Here is a 26136-nt window from a genome sequence, read left to right as displayed (position 1 = left end):
AGGAGGGGATGCTAAAAACAGTGTTAGAGGGTAGATTGTTAGGCAAACGAGGGAGAGGAAGGAAGAAAATGGGATTTTTTTTAGATAGAATGAAAGGGAGTAGGTTTTACTGTGAATTGAAGAGGAAATAGCTTGAAGGAATGGGAGGCTCCTAGAATACTTCTCGAGTACTCCATGGAAACCGATCTTAATCGGTAGATTATCTTATATTGCTGCACCACTTTCGCGTAGCATCGAAAGAGAATAGCTGGAAAAATAAATAAGTACCAAGAATTGGCAATAGAAATAAAAAGTACATGGAATAGTTTTATTTAGCTCCAATTGTCATCTCTGCTACCGCTATCATCCCAAAAAATATACAAAATAGCTTCAAAATACTCAACCTTCATCCAAATGCTTTCATCAAATTGCAAAAGGCTGTAATAATTTCTAACTGCCATATCACGAAAAAATTCTATACGCAATAGAAGATCACCTAAGGAGTTACCTTGGTGAAAACCCTTGCTCTTTGCACTAAAACAACATAGTGAAAACTGAAGAACATTTAAGGAAAAAGACAATAATATTAATAATATCATTATTGTTTTTATTTCAATTTTCTTCAGTTTTCATTGAGTTGTTTGAGTGCAAAGAGCACGGGTTCTCACCAAGGTAACTTTTTACTATTGAATTGCGTTGAGAAATTTTCCAGTGATATGACTGGTTGAAATTATTACAGCCTTTTGCAATTTGATGAACGTCTTTTGAAACTGTTTTGTATATGTTATGGGATGACACCGGTAGCTGAGAGACAAATGGAGCTATATAAACCTGTTCCATATTCCGTATTATTTTTATTCCTATTGCCAATTCTTGGTACCTATTTATTCTTCCGGCTATTGTCTTATCGATTTTATGCGACACTGGCACAGCAATATCAGCTATGTAACAAGTTCTATATTTCTTGTCAATCAACATTATATCGGTTCTATTATTCACTGTAGTTTTATCTTTTTGGATAGGCAAATCGTAGTAAATTTTAAATGCGCTGTTTCCAATCACTGTTTCAGGGTAGTATTAATAGTATGGGGCCTTTGTATCTATCAACTTTATTATTATTATTAATACCAGTCCCTATTTATTTAACTTCATTGTAGGGAAAGTTTGATGCCTCAGGAAGAGTAGGGAAACTTTCATATCGTCAGTGAATTTCTCTTCGAAATCGGACGGGTGAAGCGACCACACCGCGACTCCCGACATAGTTCACCTGTTGTGTTTGCGCGGATGGTCTCCCAGCTAACAACCCAGAAACATTCTCCCACGGACTCCCGGTGACACGTTCCCAAAAAAAAAGGAAGAAAAATCTATGCAGCATACCTCCATCCCCCGTACCTGCAGCAGCTCGTGCCGTTGGCTGCACTTTGCTCTTCCGCTTCATGGAGACACCCTGTCTGGCCGTCAGCAGACGACGGAAAATGGCACGCGGCACCCACCTCGACGAGCCCGGCTGCGGTTGGAAGTGATCTACGAGCTCACTCACACTTTCTCCCTCGTTCCCAGCCTTCCTCACTGAACTCAAAACCAAGCTGACTACAGAGAGGAGGTCGCGGTCCGTCCCGTAGAACCTTGAATTATGTTGGCAAAACGAATATTAAAAAAGAGGATCCTCAGGTCGGCCTCTAAATGTGTTGTCACCCACCGCCCTTGCCTTGGTCCATTTTAATCGGCATTCAAACATGTCCGGATCTCAGCGATGAGGGCATAGAGGTAAGTAATGATTATTATTATTATATTATTCTACCGTTTAAGGTAGGTTTCCATGGAGTACTAAAGAAGTAATCTGGGAGCTTCCCTTTTCTTCCAGCACTGCCTTCTTTAATTCACTGTTAGGCCTACTCCCTTTCAATCTATCTAAAAAAATCCTATCTAAAAATCCTTCCTTCCCCTCCCTGGTTTACGTAACATTCTACCATATAACATCGTTTTCAACATCCCCTCCCCGCTGAGTACTACTCCAATCCATACCTTCTGTCTCCTCCGCATCTCATCTAAAAGCTGTCTCTCCTCACCCACCACGTCCAGCACTTCGTCGTTCCCCCTCCTCTTTATCCATTTCACCTTCTCCATTCTTCTCCATTCATTCATCCATCTCGAATGCCTCCAATCTTCTCTCGTCCTCCTTCCTTAGCGTCCACGTTTCCGCACCGTAGAGAGCTACACTCCAGATCAAACTCTTCACTAACCTTTTCTTTAAACTCTTACATAACGATCCCCTCAGAATCTCCTTTCTGTTCATGAACGCCTCCTTTGCTAATGCAATTCTTTTCCCGATGTCATTACTACTGCATCCGTTTTCCTCTGATGTGCTGCCCAAATACTTGAATTGCTCTACCTGCTTAAGCTTCTCCCACCTACTTTTATCTTGAGTCTCACATTCCTCGCTCGCGATGCTTTGCAAAACCGCTTTACTTTGGTCTTCTTTTGATTAATTCTTATCCCATATTCCTCGGACCGCTCGTCTAACTCATCCACTAGAGCCTGCAGTCCCCTCGCTGACTGGCTGATGACCGCCTGATCATCCGCGAACTTTACCGATTTAAACATCATTCCTCCCACTTTCACTCCAGCAGTAAGGTATACAATTTAAAGTCTTTAAATTTGATTTATTATCATATCATTAGGAATAATTTTCAATTTACAGCCCTAATTAAATCGCATTATTCATCTTCCAAATCACATTCTCATTTGAGTAATAATTATTAATAAAGTATACTATTGATTAAGGTTGGTTTCCATGGAGTACTTAAGAAGCATTCTGGGAGCCTCTCCCCTTCCTTCATGTACTTCCCTCTTCAATTCACAATAAGACCTATTCGCTTCCATTCGTCCATAAATCCTATTACCACCTTTCCAATCTCTTTCCAGTTATGAGTTTTAAAAAAAATCGAACGTTAATGATTGCCCCTGCATTTATACAGTACTTGAGGTCCTTCCCAAGATAGCTAGATGCATGATTTCTGTGCTACCTTCAGGGAGGGAATATCACGATATCATTTTTATTGAGTGTCTTTCCTTTCTTACCATGAACCAAGGAAATTTTTAGTGCTCCCTCGCTGGAAATGTTATGATCACATTATGCCTTTTCAGTCGCGAGAGTCTATGATTCCAACTGACTGCGTGGCCGGTAGCTTGGTCCCGAAAACATATTCACTGTGATAATCACAATCTCGAAGTGTATAAGTGATCCACGTACTCCCATATGCGCATCTAAATGTCGCCGTTGGCGAGATAGATCCTTCCCCCAGCTGCCAGGGGAGTTATCGCCGGCGTCCGGCGGTACGCGCATGGCCCGTTTTCCTCCTCAGCTCCAAAGTTTTTGCATCACAACAAATTCGCTATGTCAGTATATATTTGTGATTATCCAAGGGTCTATTACATAGAGATATCTTTGATCCATTATTATCAATTACTTTAGCTCTTTAAATGAGTTAGTTAGCAGTCTTAATATTCACATCCACGCAAACCTATTCGGCTAAAATAAATCACTCTTCTATGGAGGTGTTGTGAAGAGGGAAAACTTGAGCCCGTCATATTCAGCTGATATCTTCAGTAAAATCGCCTAAGAATCTGACCCAGAGGATATAATTTCATAAATAAAGCATGACCATCATAGATACCCAAACAGAAACCCGCCTACTTTGACGAAATGTTACAATCCACGTAATCGCTATGAAGCCATTTTATGATACCAGCACTTACATAGAAGGAAATTGACCACTGAGATAACGCTATTCTTAATGCTTCTCATCAGTGTTCATATAAAACCGTGATAAGTGCAGTTATTACTTTCCGAAATAGAAAAAAATGCCACCAGTTTCAGTTCAGTCAAAATGAAAATCACCTTTGTATAAAATTTTGTTTCCTGATCTCAAAGCGTAGCATAAAACCTCTAACTCGAAATATATATGGAAAATTTTGGTTCTTTAGGCATCAAATCTGTTTCATGTTATGTGTGCTAGGTTCACACAACCTCACAGTGTGAAAATAAGTTCCAGAACTCTAGCGAGATACGTGGCCTCAGGGAATATAAATAATTCCTTATTGAGGTTACATTACTTCTAGTTTCTCTCAGCTACATACTGCTAATTGCTGGTGATTTCATTGAATATTTCCCTCGAATTCCAAGCAAAAGTTCATCGAAAACAATTTTATTATTGATATGCTCAAAAGGATCTTTTTAATAGGTACCACAATGAATATGACTTTTTTGGTTCATCGAGCATTTCATTTCTAAAGAGAAAAAAGACATTTAACTCAAATTGGGACATTAGCAGGAGAGAGAGAGATTCTCTGGACTTATAAAGCCTTGAAAAAGAGCTCGCTGGGGCTAATTTTGGCCTTACCTTGTTCTCTTTTCCGGCTCACCAGGCCAAGTTCATGATTTGTTACGAAGGCAGCTAGGCTTATACCGCGGTAAAAAAAATGCTTTTCATGATTATTTTCGACGATTCTTTTCTATCTCAAACTCCTCTAATCTGTGTTTCCTGTCCTTATCAGTGGTCTGAAAGCGGATTTACTTCTCTTAAACCGTAGGAAATTTCTCATGCAAGTATTAACGGTCGCCCGAAACTACCGCACATCCCTTTTCGGCCCTATTCGCAGCTAAGAATGGAAATAAACAACCAATATTTTTATATTACGTTACAATGGACAGCATGTGACGCTTAAGCTTCAGATTTTTACCTATAGTTTTGCTTTTTCGATTCACATTGCGTGGAAGCTTACAGCCTTGTGTATGTAGGATATTACTATCGATACCAATTCTTTTTAGCAGTGATGAATAAAATACTCGATGCGTTCAGAAATATCTAAAATGAGACATTAAGCTTCCTCTTTATGTAGAGCATAACAATATCTAATATAGTGTGTAATAATAATTTGATGTGGTGCCCTTCTTTTGGACGAATTCATAATTTTCGTTACTTGAAAAATGTTACTTCTTATTTTACCTTCAAAGCTAAAACGTTCACATTCCTTGTGTAGATGTTTTAAATAGAATTCACTAAAATAGCTTCATTCCTATTATCTATCTTGAGAAATACTGGTATATTTTTTGCACAATTTTTTCAATACGCCTCCGAGTGTAAAAACTTCCCGAATGCAAGACACAATTTCTATTCAAAACTGCAGAGGAGAAAATCTGAACAGATAGGGAGGCAGTAGTAGTAATTTGCCACATTTTTTGAAAGCAAACACGTTTAATGTGTAGAAAATTATTATTTTAGTCTCTCTATCTGTTATGATGAATCTTCATTAAATTAATCGACAATCATCGAGAAAATCTTTGCCGTGTAGATGTGATATTTCGGTATAAATCCAATGTGAGGTCTAAATCATTTCAGTTCAAATTATTGTTCAATGAATCTCCAGTGCTTAAAAAAATCTTTAGATACTATGTGGTAAATACCGAGACAGTTATTTGTTTGTGGCATAAGGGGGAAACACGGATTATCCACTGATTTAGATGTGACTTTTTTAAGTAATACTGCCATCAGCATCCGAAATCGTCCTCATTTTTTGTCTACCGCTTCAACTTTTTAGGAATTCGAATCCAATTCGAATGAAAATAATAAAAAATTACCGTGTAACTTAGTGTCTATAAAGAATAGGTGACAAAAATCGAACTCAAACAAAATATTTTTCAAAGTCCCCAGTTTTAAGGCCGTTTTACACGAGGCACGTAATTGCACAATCTGACGTGTGAACGAAGTGGCAGTCAAAACTGCGCCGTGAAAAGCGGTGAATTGCTAGAACGCATGCGAGAATGCATGGACGTGAGATGACAAAAATAGCCCGTTCTAATTTCGTTCATGCATTCTCGCAGTTGCACGTCATTATGAGAAATTAATGCAGTCTAACCTGCGCAATCACGTTCCCCTAGTAAAACGGCCTTTAGAGACGTGCTTCTGGATGTTGCATGCATCATGAAATCGGGATTACGCGGCGGTTACATCTTTTGCGGGGGCTCCTTTGAGGTAAAGGGAAGAGAATCAAGGCCGTAAGAGTGTTGAGGTTCCGACTTTGGACCTGTTTGAAATTTTGGGTGGTAACGGAAGAAGGAGCCGTAAATCTCGCGTACGACGGCTCGCGCACGATAAGATAATTGCGCGCCAAATTTCGCGAGCCGAAAAATATTTCGGTGGTTCCCATCGCTCGAAGGTCCTTGCCCCCACCTGAATCGGCAACAGGGATACGGAGTACGACAGCACCCGATATCCAACCCAGAAACCCCATTTCACCGTGCTGCGTGCGGTTTTAAAAATCCCTCATCTACCTAAGTGGTTTAGGGCTCTCTCGGATACGAAAAGGACACTAATTCTCTATTTCTCTTGAATAGAATTCCTCGGATTCACGCTGATGTTACCCTGGCGAGAGTGGCGCCTTGCTGTCTTGTATACGGAAAGTCGCTGTGGGTTTTTTTCGATATTTACTGTTTCTTATGTCGACTTTGAGGGGAATACTTCTGCTCACATGCGTTGAAAGCTATAACGATTTTTAAAATTTTATTTTCGTGAATTTTGAAAGCACTATTTGACAGTGATGTAGCTACAGAAAGGCGATAGGTTTTTCTGAAAAAGTAATTTTTTTGTTATTGCAAATAATTTTTAGCATAAAATTGTATAGGGTTTCTTTTTTTAAATTACTCAATCTACCCTTAAACTGATTTAAACTATATCATCTTCATTCGCCAATGAAGGAATAAAATACATCCCTGGAAGAAAAAAAGATGTGATACGATTAATGATACGATGAGGTTTCTCTGTTTGATCTCTCTTGGTTTGCAAATAATTAGCATTACTATTTTCCTCTTGGGAAACTGTAGGATTAATCCTAAAATTGAAAAATGAAACACAAATAATTCAAGAAATCGTCAACATACATGAACCCGAGTCCATGAGGGAGACGGTTGAGCGCTGGTCGTGAGTAGATACAAGATGATAGGGAAGGCATGGCTATAAGAAGAGGTAGATGGCTATCGCCAGACGGTATTATTGGGGCAGTCTCTCTTAGAGTTCTTACTTAAGGGAGAGCTGGGACACCAAATAAATCAGGTGGTGGAGAAGTGGTACTCAGGAAGAGACCTCTTCGAGAGTGACGCTTTGCGAACTTTGCGAAACAGAGTGCCGCTGAGGGCTTTTCGATATTTACCAGTTCTTCTGTCGACATTGAGGGAAATATTTCTGATCAGTTGCTTTTTAAACCGTAGCGATTATAAAAAATTGTATTTTTTTATTTTCAAAGCATTATTTGACAGTGATGTAGCTACGAAACGACTCTGGGTAGAAAGATCGCAGGATTTCCCGGCGTATTGTGTCTTGGAAGGTTACTCCTGACTGGCAAGTCTGACTAGTATTCGGTAGATCTGAGTTCTGTTCCCGGCTAAGCCAATTATTTTGTCATAGCGAACTTCATCCTTGTAGTGTATAATATCATATTGTTAGAGTTGATATTAACAGTTCTTGTAAATATTCATGCCTGAATCGTCTCTCGTTGCGTAAAAAATAGTTTTCACAATGTATATCGATATACATTTATCAATGAAATCGCATTTTCGCGGGCAAAATGGCATCATGTTATAGCCTATTTTTATCGTACATGCAGCAATGAAAAAAATTAGCGGCTAGATTCTGCAATACTAGCCATGCATGGACCTTATTATCAATGGCATACCACTCATTTCCTCGCTGTATTTGGTTTCAGATTTACTCACTTTAAATTTTCAATTTTTATTTCCTTAATTCCCTTATACAACGAAAAAAATACTTTTGAACAATTTCCGAGTATAAAATAATCCGATAGCGTTATTCGATTACATTGCCGATGGTTGAATGTTATTTTACAAGCAATTGGTGTGTAAACCATTCGCTTCCACTGAAAACCTCACAAAAAAGATCTTCGAAGGAAGAAAAGATTTCGAATCTTATTCGACCATACGTTTTGTCTGCTCAAAGCTCTTGTCCCGCATGGAAGTCAAAGTAAGTTTTATGCCAATATGTAAGAATTTTATAAATACATTATGAAGATTATTTTCCATTATCACAATTTTCGATCATAGTCTACCATTGCCGTGAATTTGTAGTTGGTTTTGTGGCCGTAGGTAGAATTTTCGGGTCTCGGCCAGGATTTCGGTAAAATTCACCACTGTGCCCTTAGCCATTGAGTATTTTGCGGCGAACACAATTGATGGGAAGAAAAATGAGCTAACGTAAGCAAGGGATCAGTCTGACGAAGGACGGTGCCGTGATTGATCGGAGACCATCAATTCGACGACGTACAGCGCCCGCGAGGACGTTCACTTCTGCGTTATGGCCCGCCTGCGTTCCTGCCGTAAGCATTAGGGACGGAGAGCTACCGAAAAAGAGCACTCGCAACTCTCTCTGGACCAAATATAGAACGGTGTTATTGAGGCATTTATCACACCGATTCTCATGCTCAACTAAATATTTGATTTCGGCTCGGATTTAAATGAAAACAAACGCTTTTTTCCGCCGCAAACAGAATTAATCCAGGATTAAACCGGGGAGATTAAGGCTAAACTTCCGCGGTGGTTTTCCGGAGCCCAGAGAACATTAAATCAAACGTTTTCTGCGTCGGCTCCTCATTTTTTATCATCTTCATTAAATTAGGAAATCGCAGTGGCTGTTTAAGCCTAACAATTAATTTATCTCATGTGGATTTGTTATCATATTTTTAGCGTGTATATAACTTTTATTTAAAAGGCCTTCCATGTGATATGCAAAGGTGGGGAATCGCCACTCCTTTCTAGTAAATAAAAACACATCAGCTAAATATCATCCAGTCTATCAAAAATATATTTTTTATACCCTTCCGGGTTCGTAAGTTTTGGTGATCAGAGAGTTATTTTTTTTATCACAGTTTAAACTGCATATGTAAACAACCGTACACAGTAATGGTAAATAAGTTCATCAGCGATCGTATCATGTGTGAGAATGTTTTTCATCTACTCAATTTTCGAAAAAATAAGAGCAGTTCTTTCACCAGATACAAAATGTTCTCTGATAAAAACTACTCTTTCGTGAAAAAAGCTATTGCTAATGTGTGATTTCATAAAGCACTGGTTTTAATGATCGATTTTACTTAGATTCTCTAGACCGGCAATTTTGAAGAATATGACGCATCAGTAAGACAAGTACGTGAAACTAATGGTAAAAGCTCAGTCCTTGTCATTTATAAGCAATTGGATAAACGAATTTATCTTCACGGTTTTGCACGCATTCATTTCATCGGCCGTATTGTCCAAACAAGAAACAATTATTACGCTACCTTTCGGGAGAAAATTGGAAAATTTTCAGTGCTTTTTACGCAGTTTAGCATAAAGACGTAAAAGATGATAGAATACATGACAGAAACTAACAAGTGTGCATAGAACTTCACAATTCTGGAAGGATTTCTGCAAAAATGAATGCATCAATTCTTTGCAATGACGTCGATGAAACAGTATAACAAACTGCTCATTTTACCTTTATGGATAGACAAACTTACCTTTCTGAAAATTCTCTGCAAAAGTTAAATTCTATACAAACTTGTTATTTTCTGTCCTACATTCTGCATCTTCTGCGTTATTTTATGCCTAACTGCCTAAAAAGCAGCAAATAATTTCCAACTTGCTCATGAAAGGTACTGTACTAATTGTGTTTGTCTTGGATGATACAAAGAATGCCTGACAAGTCGTGATAATAAATTCGCTAGTCCATTTGATTATAAATGGCAATGACTGAGACAGTAGCTTAAGTTTTACATACTTGCTTTATTTATACGGCATGGTATTCAACGTTGCAGGTCTAGTGAATCCAATCATTGGATTCCTGAGTCCATGAGGACGATAGGAGAGTTGCTCATCGAAACGTCGGAAGGAGATATGAAGAACTTTACCCGGTGTGAGATCAGAGAAATCATCACTGTCATTGTTCGCCGGAAAAAAGCCAGGCATCATATCATTAGATGAACTAAGAAGAACAAAGAATTCAGAAGAACTAAGCATGATGGGGTGGAATTTTTCCATATTGAAAGAAAAACATCAGCAATTTTCCACTTTTACAAACTTTTATTCCCGAAATAGGTTTTAATGCTACTACATCGAATTTTATTCCCGACCCAGTTTTAGATGCTAATGCATCATATTCAAGGTGAATAATGGTTCGGAACCATTTATTTCCTTGACGATGGTGTAGTAATATTGAAACCTATGTCGGGAATGAAAGCTTATAATAGTGGAAAATTGCAAATCTTTCTTTCAATATAAATTACATCATTGAGTGGAGAGCTGCGCCAAATCTAACCTAGGATTGATAACTTTTGGTGATGAATTACTCCCATGAGTATCTCCCAAATTTAAAGTCATGGCCACTCGTCCTCGCGAGAAATTTTATAGTTGCGCGATCTCACATTCATGATGAAGAGAATGGTGGTGTAAGCCCTCGCATTTCGCGGTTCGATGGCTTGTGGGTAAAGAGGGGCAGGACACAAAGAGTCGATATACACTCCCTCGCGGATAAAGAGTGGATTAGCGAGGGGGTTGTCCCTCCCTCCCTCCCTCTCTCCGCCTATCACTCGCGGGTACTGATTTTTAACGCTACGACCAACAACCCGTCCACAGACTCCTCCCATCTGGTGGTAAAAATGCGTAATTTTTTTTAATCGAAACCTCGGAAGTACATTGACGCGACTGAAATGAGCCTCTGGGGCACAATCTAAACGATCATTTTTTTTATTTTTCAGTTTTATTTTTTCCACATGAGTAAGGCTGACATAAAGCCGTCCCTTTTTGGAAAAATATGTGTAATGAGAAAAATTATTCGGGAATATTTTGCTGATGATCAACCAAATGAACTTCACAATGAGTAACAAATCATCTATTGGCAATTCGGTCGTAAATATTTTATTTAAAATTAAGAAAGAACAAGCACTTGCGTAATTCTTAATTCCGTCTTCACCACTTTGGAAAAGGAAGAAGATTTTAGGCAACTCAAACAGTTCAACAAAGATTTTTTTTAATATGCTGAGTCAGCGGTGACGAGTACACTTTACTGTATCTGCGGTAACCTATGATAGAAAGAGAAACTCAAGACAAGAATTTTACTAATCACTTCCACTTAACCCTATTTCACCATTAGTTTTATTCCATCAGTTCGTCAAAAGGCCTATTGCTCTTCTTTTTATCAGGGAAAAAAGGGGGTTCAAAATAAAATTGAACCTTATGCACTAAAACACTCAAAAAGTCCAAAAACGTACTAATTATTATCTTTTTCAGAGTCTATGCTCATCGCCACTTAAATTAGGTGGGAGGCAATGAATTTTGGATGTTTTGGTATTGTGTGGCCGCACACTTATCGTTACCTTATTTTATGTCTTAGCGACTTAAAGGCGGGCCTAGAATCACTCAATCACAGAAAAACAAAAAATTAAATGCAGTTTTGACGGGGCTATCCAAGTAGAACACACGTTCAATTGCATTTTATCCTGTGATTGAAGATTTTCAGGCTGGTAAACGTCATTGTTTCCCTTAGCTAAATTTTTGGAAGCCTACCTTTCAGCTATGGTATCGTATTTGGAGGAGGTGACGAAGAGGGATTTCTACAAAGAGAAGAATCTTCTTACAGCTGAGAATACAAGCATAAAAGTCAGGAAACAATTCATCGGATGCTTCATGTGGAGCATGTCTCTCTATGGAAGCGAGGCTTGGTCGTTGACAGTATCGCAGAAGTCAATAGTGAAAGCATTTGAAATGTGGTGCTTCCGAAGACTGATGAAGATAAAAGGGATCTACCGGGTAGTTAAATGAGGAAGTGCTAAGAAGAGTGAGAGAAAAGAGAAGTCTTCAAAATACCTTAAACAGAAGACGGGGCAACGTAGTTGACCACACTCTCAGACATGATGAAAACAATCGTAGGACAGGTGGAAGGGAAAAATGGCAAGGGCATCCGATCCCTACGACCTCCCAGTCTCAAAGAAATTTCCAAAGGATAATAGCTAAACTTGAGACCTATTACTCTTGATTTCATCACGAAACAATTTTTCGGGATACAGAGAATAACAAACTGGAATAAAAAGGCTCCTGTACCTCTAATGAGAGCTCTATAGTATTCAGGAATAATACTCTAAAAACTGCTCGCGAAAATAGAATCTTAATGAACCTTGTTCGTCTATTTTAATTTTCGTCATTCCCTGCACCACTTTCGCCAATGGTGGGCTGCAATTACTTTCGAAGACTTTGGTTTGGTAAGGCCGCACACGCACGTTGATTATCCCTTTTTTACATGCGTGAGAATGGGAGACAGGGCCGAAAATTCGACATATTTGGAGAAAGAATGGTGTGAACAGCATAAAAAAGTATAGGCCGTGAAACGTTTGTTTTCCCCCAATCAAATTTCTGAAGCCCAACTCTTAAGTCCCAAATTTATTTCAAATAGAAATTTGCTTGACATGTTGCTCTTATCTTACTACGGACAATTGTATAGTGCACTATAAACTTTGAACTGTAATTAAAACTAATAAAATCCGAAGAGCCAAGCGTGTTGGAGTGGAATTTTTCCATATTGAGATGAACACTTGCAATTTTCCACCATTAACAAATTTTATTACTACCAAGGTTTTAATGTTAATACATCATCCTCAAGGAAACACTGTAACATCGACACCTAGATTGTAATAAAATTTTATAATCGAGGAAAATTGCAAGTATTTATTTCGATATGTAATTAAAAAGTTCCTGTATAGCCAATGAAAATCTCTATCAGATTCTCGAATTATTCCCAAGCTCCGCTCCACACTCCGAGGGAGGTGGCCCGCGTATGTTATATCTAGATGAACCTTGTTCGTTGATTTTCACCTTTGTCATTCCACGCAATGCCCTCGTCATCGGGGATCGGGCAGGAGGCAACGAACATTGGGTGGTTTTCGGTTTGGTGTCCTACCCTGGCCCTCTGCCACTTAAGCTGAGCAGGGTTGCGAGGTGTGTCCGATCAAGCGGGTGCAAAATGGGGAGGATGGGGGTGGAATATTCGTCACTAGGGTGGTTTCAGCGCGTTGGGGGGTTGGTCATTGGTAGTGCGCGTCGGAGGAGGTGGGCGATCCTCTCGCGGGCCCAGCGTCGGGGGTGTGGTGCATGTGTTGTGGGGGCCCACGTCCGGCGGCGCCGACGTCGATGCATTAGCGATAACGTCGCCGGCGAGGGATGGAGAGGTTGCCGCCAAGCGACGGATCCGCGCGCTCGGCAATTATCGGCGAAAATTATTGGAGTGCGGCCGTTCGATTAGGTCCCGCGCGCGGGTGCGATTGGCTCATCTCATAGTTATGAGGCTCCCCGGCGCTGGGAACCGTGTTATGTGTGCGTCTGTGAATATACACCCCGTCCACACGCGCGTGGTGTAGCGAGACTGCATGTACGTACTACATAGAGAGAGGCGGGAGTCGGTGTGAATCCAGCGGCGAGTGTGTGTATGCATCACGATTGGGTCCGGGGAGGTATAAAAACTGACAATAATTGACTCTGTGGAGCGGAAAATCCGCACGCGATCGATTCCCGTTGATGATGAAACTTTTCGAATGTCGGGGGAGAGGGAAGTTTATACAGGTCCTCCTCCTCCATTATTCTCCCCCCCTCCCACTGTGGCGGTGATATAAAAACTACCTTGCAGCCAAATCGCCATTTCAATGCGTACGAGAGAAAAAGACACGTTGATTTGGTCGGTTAGCCTTTGTTTTTTTTTGTCTTTTACTCTTAGCCCCTCGAAAGGACCATTTGATGCCGTTTCTTTTTCGCAGGGTTCTAAATAATTATTTTATATTTTTCCAATAACCTTATGAAAAGGTATTGAAAGGGATTTTTAAAGCATTATCTTAAATGCATAAATGTAATGTTTATAAAATAAATTGAGAGAAAGAGGACAAAACGGGCAGTATGATGCATCACGAAATGGACAAAGGCAACGGGTAAGCTTGAAAAAAAGGGTAAAAATGCGGCCTGACTGGTATCGATAGTAAAAGTTTTCATCAAGTTTTCAAAGGTAATGATCTTATACATTATTACATGGCCCATTATTATTACATGGCCTATTCAAGCTGTCGATTTTATGTACTACAGACTTGAAACTGATTTTCTTACAAATGATTAGCCCTTACGATCTCATAAATAAATGGGTACATTTATGCAAAATGTGGGGTACAAAATATGGGGTACATTTAAAAAAATATCGCCGTAGCTTAAGTTTAGAAGGAAAATATAGCATCTTTCTTAGAAATGGAAGGTAAGTAGGTCTCCCCTCTCTTCTTCACAGGCTCTTTCTGGCTAAGAATATGTTGATTATATATTTTCGCCGGACGATTTTCGTTCTAAGTGCATTTAGTCTGGCTCGTAGAACATACTTTGCTCGCGGAATCAAATTACGTAAATATCAACTTAAATTGTACGTAAATCGAACTACGCAAAATATTCTTTCAGCGTTTTAGTAGATATCCCTGGCAGTTTTTCTTTTAATTTCGAGTAACCAAAATATATTATGTTATTATTTTGTTCTATTCCCCCTGCAACTATAGGGGTTAAACGACCTTCTAAGCTAGGCCAATATAGCTACAATATTTTCGCTATTCCATTTATGTTCTCCGTATCTGCATACCGTTAAGTGAGAACTGCTTCGAATTGATTAAGTCTTTAGTCAATGGGAAAACTTATCATTAAAACCTGTACCCAAGAGCAGATAGTGCACGTTGCCGGAGTTGGAAGATAAATAGATGATCCAGATAAATTGGTATTTTGATAAACAAATGTTGGAGGAGAAAAAACGGTCAATACAGAAAAATAAAATCAGAAAAGCTTCTAGTTCCTAAAATATTGTGTGGAAAACGCAAAACTATGGAATGAATATCTTATTCTCCTTCCAATCCTGATTTCAGTTTTTTTTTTGTTCAAGACACATAATAAAATGATCTTATACTTCTTAAAAACCAACAATAAGAAAAATGAAGTAGACTAAATTTATTATTCTTAACAAAATATGAAACTTTACTTTAATTTTAAATTTAATTAATATGTGTAAAACTTAGTATAACCACGTATTTCCTAAGTTAGCCTCTAAATTTGCCGTTACAATTCATAAAATTTAAAGCTATGAATATCGTTTATGTAAAAAAAACTGGTTTAGTAATTCTCGGAATTACACCGTATAAAAATATTATTCAAACGTATTTTGTAAAGCGTTCAGTTTTCGTATGATTATCACATTATATGGGACAGTTTTGCGGCCCTAATTTGTAGGGAACGGGGAAGTTCATAAAGATTGACCACTTCAAAATCTAGAGAAATGGAAATCCGATGAATAATCAACACGGATTCGTTGGTAAAAAGCAAAAATTTTGGCATAGCACAGGAAACGTTTGAAGACCACAGAGAAATATGTTTATTGTTAGTAGTTAATCTAAGGGGTAGAAGTTAACGCATTACGGGTTACTAAACTATTAAAACGCTATAATTAAACACTCGTTTTCAATATATATGGTAAACTCAAAATTTATCTACCCTTGCACCATACCATATATTGTAATTTTTGGACACCCTGATGAATTCTTAAGCCGAAATACCACTAATAAAATCAATCTTCAGGTCTCTCACGTGTAAATCTGTGCCGTTTGAGTGTATGGTAAGCATAACTACAACCTTACTCGTTATCCTTAAACCAAGAAAATATTTGTATTGCTTTCTAATTGTGCTAATACTTATTCATGAAGATCATTTAATATTGCATCTTCATTTGATATCTATTACTTTCTTTCCCCTCATCAGAAACTACGTCCGTATGAGGGAATGCATTTTTGCCAGAATTTTTGCGTAAAACTAATTCTCGAAATTCTTCATTTTACTAAATTTTGCTCTCTTTAATCTATTATCATGAAATCTAAGCCTAACTTGAGTATGTCAATGAGAGTATCTAGAAAGTAGATCTGGCAACTAATTTTTCTGCAATTAGATGGAAGTTTTACGTGTGCAGCTGATTCTCCGGACGGTCACAAATTTAGGGAGTGGATTTTGTTTCCGTTTGCTCGGGTGATTGAGATCCGGAAGGGCCAATTTACTTTCTCTGCGGACAAATTAATGGCAGCGGCGCAAGACTGGCGCATCGCGGAAATTTACTGGAGGAGTAATTGCTCATCACTCGAACGTAAAAGTCCGAGATTGGCAATTAGGGGCCCTGCTGATAGTGATTATTCGCTCGTAAGTGTTGTTACGCTCAATTAAGTACGTTGTTATTGAAGAAGGGAAACGCAAAAATACATTGTATCTCGGAGGATGGAGGTAAATGATATTTAAAATGAATTTCCCGACGGAACCACAGTGAGCTCATTTCAGGCGCAGTGGATACGTATACCTGCCAGTTTAATAAATATGCCAGTTCGATTTAGGCCAATTTACTCTTTACAGAAAATTTATGAAAGATGTGCTCGTTGAACGATAAGCACTTGCAGCTGGGGCCATAGCATGTTTTAATTGAGCCTAAATGCACACAGTTTATGTTTTTGAGCCTAAATCATGTTCACTGGACATATAGAAAAAATAGTTCGGAACTAGTTTATAGGAATAATTATTTGTATAGGATATCATATTACTTGGTATTAAGCACAACAAATGGTCTGGTATTTTTCTCAGGCAATTTGGAAGATATCAAAGATGGATACACAATACTTTTACCGGCACATTTTCGTCCCCGCGGCGACGAAGGGAGAGGCAAGGAACTAGGTAAAAATTAGAGGGAAGAAAAAACCTAAACTTTGATTTCAATTATAAACTGCTTTTTACTACAGTATTTTCATCACTACCTACGGACACGTAAAAAGATACATTTTCTCTATCTATCAGTATTATACTATTTGGCTCTCATTACAGCCTAAACTTCAATTCTATGATGGTTTTGAAAGGTTCAATTAACATACTTATTATACAAACATATTCCAATTTTTTTATGGCTTAGAAAGTTGAGGGTGGCTGTCATTTTCACGTGACATATAGATAGATGGCGAATAAGCACCCGTGATTAATTAGGGACGTTCATAATTTGTGCTGGGTAACTCTTGACTCACTTTCTGCAGTCGGGCAAACAGTGCCATTTCCTTTATAATCCTCTATCCCTTAGCTTTTATGATTCGAATTTCTCCAACATGACCACATTCCCGTATCTAGTGCTCTCAATCTTGCCCTTCCATTCTGTTTCCAATTCTACCGTTTTTACTGAAGTAAAATTTTTCTTTGGAAAAACATTTTCTCTAAAATGTTGGTTTGATTTTGTGCTCTTCTTAAGTTCTGTTTACATTAAACCGTGCGAGTTAATGTCTAAATGTATGAACGCGAGAATGAACGAGAAAATGCATCGTGTAGCCATCCAACTTCTGCGAATGCATGAGCGGAAAATAGAAGCTGTTCCAATTTGGTTCATGCATTCGTATATGTTCCGTACCGGTCCACAAAAAACATTCACGCAAACAGACATTAACTCATACGTATCGAAATATCGTGTAAACAGGCCTTAGTCGTTCTTCACGGGTTCTTGCTGCTTGCTTCAGCCGAAATATTACCTAAATTACATTCAAATATGTACTTCACCTATTGTAATTAAATTCATATTCATTTATCATTGGTGAGCTTTTTGTTATCAAGTAGAATCCACGGTATTAATGTCATTTATACAGTTAACTTTTGAGGATTGGATATGGGATGTTTTTTTCTTTTTATAAAGGAAAAGCGAAACTTAATTATAAAATCAGCCACTCTGATACACACCTTAATAATAATGAAGTATCGCTTTTCCTTTCTAAAAAGAAAAAAAACATCCCATATCCAATCCTCAAAAGTCAGCCACTAAATAAACAGCCAAATAAAATCAGCCACTCTGATACACACCTTAATAATAATGGAGATATTCAGTGTTTCATTTGCTATGACATTTTATCTTTCATGAATCTGAATTGTTTTCTAATTACTTAATAAGCTTGTTTCAATGCATTGTGGTTGCGTGATGATATATTTTTTCGATATCCTAAGATATAATTTTTTGTCTTTCTCCTTATTTGAGTTTCCCATTTGCATGGGGCACCAAATGGCATGAGACAATACAGTAGCTATATTTTGGTGAATCCATAGTCGCCTACCCTAACAGACGGTGGGTGATGGGTTATCATGCTGAGTAAGTCTCTCTTTCCTTTTTTTATGATTCCGTGATTGTGCAGTAATATTTTTACACGCTGTGATCAAGTTCTATCACTATAATGCAATGATTAAATATTTATGATAAATCATTGGATACATTGGGAAATTAAAACACACTCAAAATTTTAGTGAAAAATCATGATATCATACGGAACAGCTAATTTAAAATTTTAATATCTTAATTTCCCCAACTCAAACCAGATCTTAAACTAAAAAAATGTTTTCGAAAGCCAGTGGCCTAGGAAAGTCGGTGTTTTTGTATTCACTTAAGATCAAGTTTACTTATTCTAGTATCAATGGTCCACCGCACCACTTGATTTGCACTACATAATTGTCACCGTATTCAAAAGCAAAATATTCTGTCTTCGTTAATTTGTAATTTCATCATCCTTTTGACTTTCAATTTACTGGCGCCAAGTTTACTGAGTAATAAACGAGGGTGGGCCAAAACGAAATAAATTAAAAGTCATTTGACTTAAACGTTAAAAGAATGGGTACAAAATATTAATTCTCACCCTTGTTCGCCGTCATTCAATATGGCCCTTCCTAACACATTGACTTTGAACGGTGGCCGCATGGACCGAGAAATGAGCAAATAAAACTTCATTACGCCTTTGAACCACGTATATCCTATTTTTTACATTAGTATTACGAAGAGGGTAGAGAAAATTACTTGTTTCCGAGGTTACGAGTCTTCAATTTTGAAAATCTATGCTAAACTGTATATGAATATTGGAGAGTTTCGTCAAACAAATCTTCGCGTTGTTAACTGCTGGTGATTTTAAAACATTCGTAGTACCACGAAGTTACTTTTTCCGTTTATTTCACTGACATGAGTACTAATTTGATGCGTGGTGTTTTCTCCCATGAGTTTTTGAGGAAAATTTCATGTTTGGCTTCATATGTCTAGGTTATGGAAAGAATTAAGTGAGAATGTTACAATATCACCGGCAGCTAACAAAACGAAGATTTGTTTGACGCAGCTCTCCATTCTCCATCTAGAGTTTGGCATAGATTTTCAAAATTAGAGACTGTTAATCACCCGTATTCTAAAATTAGAGTAGGAGAAGGGTCTTTTTGATATTCTTGTCGAGAATTGATACATAATTATTGTATTATGAATCAAAGCATAATTACAATTTAGGTGAGGTCAATGTTACCACGTTTTTTTTTAGCAAAATATATTATTTCAATTCTTATGATTTACCTGTCAAATATTATGATAGCCATCTATTAAGAATTAAAAATATTATTTATCGTTATGTTCTTCGTTATAATTTCCGATGATGTGTAACTAATGCTTACAGTAAGTTTGCTATTTGAAAACTTCATTTATAAATTATGTATTTTATGTTTGTAACAGTGCGTCGGTTCACTCTTGAGGCATGACAGGATAAGATAATACTCACGTAGGTCTGTGAGTATCAGCGTCCAAATACTTTCAAAAATGATATGGGATCTATCACGTTTAGCTTAGATGTTTCTATTCTGGACAATTAAAAATAATTATACATATTTTCCACCAACGTACTGACATTATTCTCTTAGCCGAAAGAATTTATAATTGAACTATAATTTACATAATGAGACTGCAATGAACAATAACGTTCATTTCAACAAAAGAACAAAACGCATTGGTAGCATTCCACCGTATTTTAATATAACTTATGCGTTTCATTGCCAATTCATCACACCCAGGTATGGTTAAAAATCTAGTATCTGAATATGATGAATGGGAAAGATGAACAGGTGAATTACCCGTAACTGATTGATATTGAAACGAGTCATAATTGTGAGAAAACTGTGGTAGACTACAAAAGATAATAGTTTTTTTTGGCCCACATTGAAATGGTAGTTAAATTATAATTTCAGTCATACACTTTTCATTGTTTTGCATTGCACTTAGAGATTTCACTGTGTGAAGATAAATTCTAATACTATGACTTTAAATTTTTAATTGGTGATGTGCTCATTTGGCGAATAATAACTTAGCAATGAATAATTAATTAATTCAATGGTTTTGCGGGTCTTATAGATAGAAAAAGGAAGAACCAGAAAGTTCACGGTGGCTGGAATTATAAGAATTCCATTGAGGTTTCACTGCGAAAAAATATTTTCTCACGATATTATCTCATACAAAATTAACAAACGATGTTCGATTCCCTCACTGTTTACGCTTCTGACACGGTATAACCTAGAGTTAAAATATTTTGACACGGCTATTGCTCCATGAAGAGAACGATAAGAAGATAATTCAATAAAGCTAGGGAATTATTTAGGTAAGATTGATGTAATTTAATTTCCAGATTATTTTAATTTGCAAGAAAACCATGCGGAGGACTTCGAAGTTCTAGCTGAACGCAATGTACACGGAAATTGAAAGATTTCGCCGCAACTATTCCTAAATCAGTACGACCTCAATCAAATAATGGATTAATGGAATAGAAAAGTCATCGTGTATCACCACCTCCGAAAACGTCAATAAATGCAATTCAAAGCTAAGAAATAAGCCGAAGCTATGTCGTCCAAATCACATGAATTTTGAAACTTTGCGTCAAGTCCCCAAATATAGCCGACCCATTAGCTGAGGTAGAACAGTCATTGTATGAGGATCTAGATATTTTCAAAAAAAGTAAAATAGAAAGAAAGAATTTTCCAATAGAAAGAAATACCCGATTTGAAATTCCACATTCACGTGAATTTTGAGACTCCAACGCGTCAAGTCCATAGATACTGGACCAGGCGCCGAAGGGAAATAAAATGGATTATAATTCATCGAACAAGGGCGACGCCTATCACCTACCTCTCTTGAGTTTTTCCAGCGGCTCATGGTGCTGGTGATGGTGGTGGTGGAGGCTGGACGCCACGCTCACGGCCACCGAGTCTGCGCCATGGTGCCCCGAGGGTGCCACCGACGAGGGCACATTGCCGCCCCCAGAGGCAGGGGATGGTGCCGAACCCTGGTCCGACGCCCCAGAGCCCCCATCGGGGGTCGAGAGCGGGGCCTGCAGGTGGGGCGGGAGGTGCTGGAGGCCTGCCCCGTTGGAGGCACCTCCGTGGTGCTGCAGAGCGCTGTGATGGTGCGGTGGCAGGTGCTGGGAGTGGTGCTGAGGATGGTGCTGGGGATGGTGCTGCGAGTGGTGCGGAGGAGGCGGCTGGTGGTGCGGGTGGTGGCCGTGGGGCGAGTGGTGCTGGGGCGGCTGGTGGTGGTGCTCCACGCCCGTCACCAGATCCTGCAGGCAGAGCCCGGAGGCGTCGGAGAGTGAAGCGGCCGCGGCGGCGGCAGCCCCCAGGGGGCCTCCGGCACCGAGGCCGTCCATGCGATAGAGGCTGAGCGCCGTGGTTAGGCCGGTGGGGGCCTCCGTGGCCGGCGGGGAAGGGAGGAGGAGCAGGGACTTGGCGGAGTCGTGTCGCCGGGTGTCGCGCGCGGGATCCCCCGGGGACCGGAACGGGCGCTCGCCGTGTTTCCGATGCGGTCGGTGACGGTGAATTCAGTCGATGAGCGGCTCACAGGATTTCATCCGGAGTCACAACCGAAGGACACCACTTCGTGACACATCCCGTCTGATTCCCCTGGTGATTTTGAACGCGTCCAATACAAAATCACGACCCAACAATGAAGGTGAAGAGCCTACCTCACTTTTTTTTCAAAACTGAAGAATTGTCAGTCACAAAATATCACCTTTTTTCCAATCCGTAAATCACTTGTCCATTGCTTTTTTTTTACCTCCGGGGAGCTTTTTTCTCTCTCTATGAATTCTCCAGTCCGAAGTTCCAAAAACTTAGTTACCGTCCCGTGGGCCGAAAGGGGAAGCGATAGAAGCACCAACTAGCTTTTCACCAGGCGTACCTCAAGGTTCTGTGCGTGGTCCGCTTAAATTCAACAGTGCCAATCACACCGCCAGGGTCTCTCTTCCGTTCCCGCTGGTCACTTCTCTAGTCAAGATGGACCCTTGAATGAAGTCCTCACCTCGCAAAACAGCTGTCCGAACCCACAAGCGCAGGAGAGCCCGCCGATCGGTGCCTGTCCTCCCGCAGGAAAACCAATCCCGTAACTGGACTTCAAATCACGTCCAGTGATTTTTGGCTGTACGACACGGATATACCACTCCGTTCCCTCGACGCCCTCTCGGAGTGTGACCCCGCTGTCCTCGTGTTGTTTTCCTTTGGGGGCCCTTGGTTTGCCGGTCGAGTGCGGCGATTTCCTTGCGGAAGGGGGGCGGGTCGTGCGGGCGTATTCTCCCCGAGATTCGGCGGCAAGTTGGCTCCTCTTTTAATGGCCACCGGACACGGCACTATTGGGAACTGTGCTCCTTCTCTTCATCCTTCCCTTCCCTTGCCCTCCGTATCTCAACTCACTCGCGTGTTTTTTTTCTGTTGGGAAGCGGGGAGGGGCGCAGTGTGAGGGGTTTGGTTGGCTCCCCCGAGGTGCGGGAGGGGGAGCTGTGTGCGTGAGCCGTGAATAGGCCTGGACCGGCTCCCACCCCACCGACCCCTCCGGGTCCCGCCCCCTTTTCCCCGCCCCCACGCACGCCTCCGCCGCCCTCGCCCCGCCCCCGAGTCGGCCTCTCTCTCTCTCTCTCTCTCCTCCCCGCGTGATCGAAGAGCCAGCATACCGCTGCCGGCGCTGTGCCGCTTCCCTTCTCCACCACCGTCCCGCCGCGGCCTCTCCCCACCCTATCTCGTGGGGCCGCCTCGCTCGATTGAGAGGGGTCTGACCGCCGCCGTAGCAGCGCGTCTACGCCCCCGGAGGCTGCATGGTCGCCGCGTACTCGCGGCTCCGACTTTCGCACCCATTCCTCTATTGCAGTGTTCCCAATCGGTGGTACGCGGCGATATAGTCGGGGTTACGCCGAAAATAATCGGTGATGGCGGACGCCAGGAAATATCTATGTCTTGACCAGGAATAATGTATACATATTATGTGGGGTATTTAAAACAGTTTCTATTTATATGTACAATTATTTATAAGTAAAAGTGTCACCTAAACGTAGCGAAATTATGTAACAAAATGTGCCCGCTACATTTTTGGGGGTACAATATTATTTATATACATATAGAGGAATATTGGGGAAAAAAAGTGTGGGCATTGCGGATCTATTGTGTCGATGGGGAATGCGGAAAGTTAGTCATGGCACTCATACAAGGCATTAAAGCCCCATGACTGGTATACATATTGCTTTGTTGCAAATTCAGGTTCATCATCACTGGCCAAGTTCGATGGAAGGGATTGGCATCTACATCTACATAATACCTGTAAGCCACCTCTATGGTGTTTGGTAGGGGATGATCAATCAATCATGCAAGAGGACGGCCACATGCATTTGCATTGAAATATCACGTATAATAGCAAAATACACGTCCATATTCATGTAAATACAAAACTTGCCAACGGTTGGTATTATCTATAGAAAATCCACGCAAGGTTAGAACGATGGAAAATTAAAAAAAAAACATGCAATGAATCGTCCTAGTGAGTGACGCCAGTAATTCTATCATTTGAGACACCGTTGCAGCCCTTCTCTCCTCGTACAATGAAGTACGAAGGGAGAAGAACATGTTAAATTTAAAGGGACTGTGGTTGATGCATAAACATATCTCTTTATTATTTTGGTTCGGAGACGGAGCATAAGGAGTACAAACACACTGAGTGAATAATTACGTCTGTACTTCAAGGATAACCTTATAAGAGGACACCTGTTCATCGTAACGGAGGTTAAAAATGAATCTCATAAAAGAGTTTTAGATCCTCTGAGGTCAGTCATTAGGTTCTTCTGACAGATCACCAAATACATACTTATATACTATTAGGAACTGTAATACTAATATTCAGAATATGATCCCCTATACATAATACACGCCTGTAGCTTAATCAAGATTGACCTCTACTCTCACAAGCCCAAACAATCATCAATTTAGATCCAGTGAATTAGTGATAGTATCGCACACTCAATATACCTATTTTCCATATTCAATCACCGGCCATGCGGTATGAATCAGTATAGTAACCAGAACTTGGAGAAATCAAAGTTAGACCCCTTTCGAAATGTGGTGCCATAGAAGAATGATGAAGAATCCTCATATTGGTTTAACGCAGATCTCCACTCGATTCTCCTATCATCTACTCTTTACACACCCACTTATTTCTTCTCTTTCACGTTCTCCTTTACCTGTTCCAAATACTTCGTTCGAGGTCTTCCTTTCATACCATCCGCTTGTCCCTTGATGATTGTCTTCATCAGGCCATCATGTCTCAAGATATGGTCTATAAAGTTGTTCGTCTTCTTATCAAGGTTTTCTTGAGGCGTCTCTTTTACTCTTCTCTAGACTTCCTCATCACTAACTCGGTCGGTGTATTTGATCCTCTTAATAATTTTAAGCCTTGTTCATCCATATCAATTGGCGACGTCATGGCAAAATTAGCAGTGCCAGAACGCACTTTCCTTAACTTTTTTATAAGTGAAATATTACTCTGTGTGTTTTTTATAACTAGTTATTAATTACATTTTATTTAAAAAAATTTCTTTCGTTACGAATGTATATATTAGACATTTTGAGACAACATATTTGATAAAATTGTTATTTGACTATTACGTCTTTTGTTAACCAGTGCCGGAACGGAGTTCCAGTGCTTTCCTGCACTATGAGACCACTGCTAGCAATGAAGTTCTCGTCCACATTTCCCAAGCCAAAAATTAGTTTTTCGTCCAGATGCCAATACCTTCCATAGAACTTTACTCCAGCCTGATATGTTTCCCCATCTATGACAGTTCTTCACATTCTTTATCGCCTGAACTTATAAATATATTTTATCCAGATTATTTGATTTAAAGATTTATTCTAATATAAATTATTGCATAGCATAAGGTTGGTACACTATTTCCCTTCATTTCTATCCAACTCATACCAATTCTTTTACTTATCTGTGGTTCTTCTTCTCTTATGTCCTCCTGGACGTGTTCGAAGGATCTGTCTCTTCGTCCTCCTCGGCAGAATTTTACTCCAATTCTTCCTTGTGTTAAGCTCCCCGCGTCGTTGCTATTTGATGAAATGGCCTAGCTGACAAGTTCCCTCAGGTACATGGAGCTCTTATTTCTTAGGTACATGGTGCATTTCTTTAATTATTCTTCTGTATACCTCCTCGTTTCTCAGTTTATTCATTCATTCTATATCCAGCATTAGCCACTAGCGCCCTCTTTATTTCCTCCAGGTCAAGCTTGTCATTAATAAAGTATGTATTACCGCGAGTACATTTTTATTTCGTGAACATTTGGTGTTTGAAAATTGTCATGATGAATACATTTTAAGATAAGCGTTTATTTCAAAGTCACAGTGAATTTAATTACATGAGGTATATGATAATATAACTTGTGTCACCTATGAGTGACCTTTCAAGTAGGTATTACTCTTATTTGTCTTTTCGAAACCTTTTCCTCATAAATTTTGTCGTCTTCTTAAGCACATCAAAATATTATATATTAGTAGAACTTGGTAGAAGTATTTTATTGGCAGCAGGTATATTCGTATTTAGTCATCAGAATCTAACCAAAATTGCCGACTATTTCTTCCGCATACAACCACTGTAAAATCTCTCAAAGGGCTTCCTTTTTATATCATTACATTTTTAATGGAGTGTGAGGGAGAGGAAGTGTTTTGTTTCAAAAAGGGTCTCATTATCATTATTCACCATTAGATACGCAGTTCTCTCATCAAATTTATAAATATAGGGTATAAGAATTCCAACATTACTGGAAAATAAATAATTAACTGAGGAATGTATTTAATTGTACAGGAAAGGTATATAGGTAAGCCATTGCAATGATTCTCTTTGAGTTCTGTCTCTTTCTGCATTTTACATCCCCGTGTGGCCCACGTCGTTATTA

At 39.5% G+C, this 26136-nt stretch overlaps 1 protein-coding gene across 1 annotated transcript in view; it reads right to left on the bottom strand.

Moving 5' to 3' along the window:
- The window catches only part of LOC124161412 (pituitary homeobox x-like), a 253210-nt gene extending 230494 nt beyond the window's left edge, over positions 1-22716 (bottom strand). Inside the window, exon 1 of the mRNA XM_046537729.1 lies at positions 21057-22716. Within this exon, the coding sequence (XP_046393685.1) occupies positions 21057-21573 (517 nt within the window). The 5' untranslated portion in view covers positions 21574-22716. The remainder of the gene's footprint in view (positions 1-21056) is intronic.
- Between the last annotated feature and the right edge of the window lie 3420 nt (positions 22717-26136).

Source organism: Ischnura elegans, chromosome 6 (assembly GCF_921293095.1).
Source record: "Ischnura elegans chromosome 6, ioIscEleg1.1, whole genome shotgun sequence".
In the NCBI taxonomy this organism is placed as follows: Eukaryota; Metazoa; Arthropoda; class Insecta; order Odonata; family Coenagrionidae; genus Ischnura; species Ischnura elegans.
Note: the sequence above shows the minus strand (reverse complement) of the source record. Positions and strands in the feature narration are given on the sequence as shown.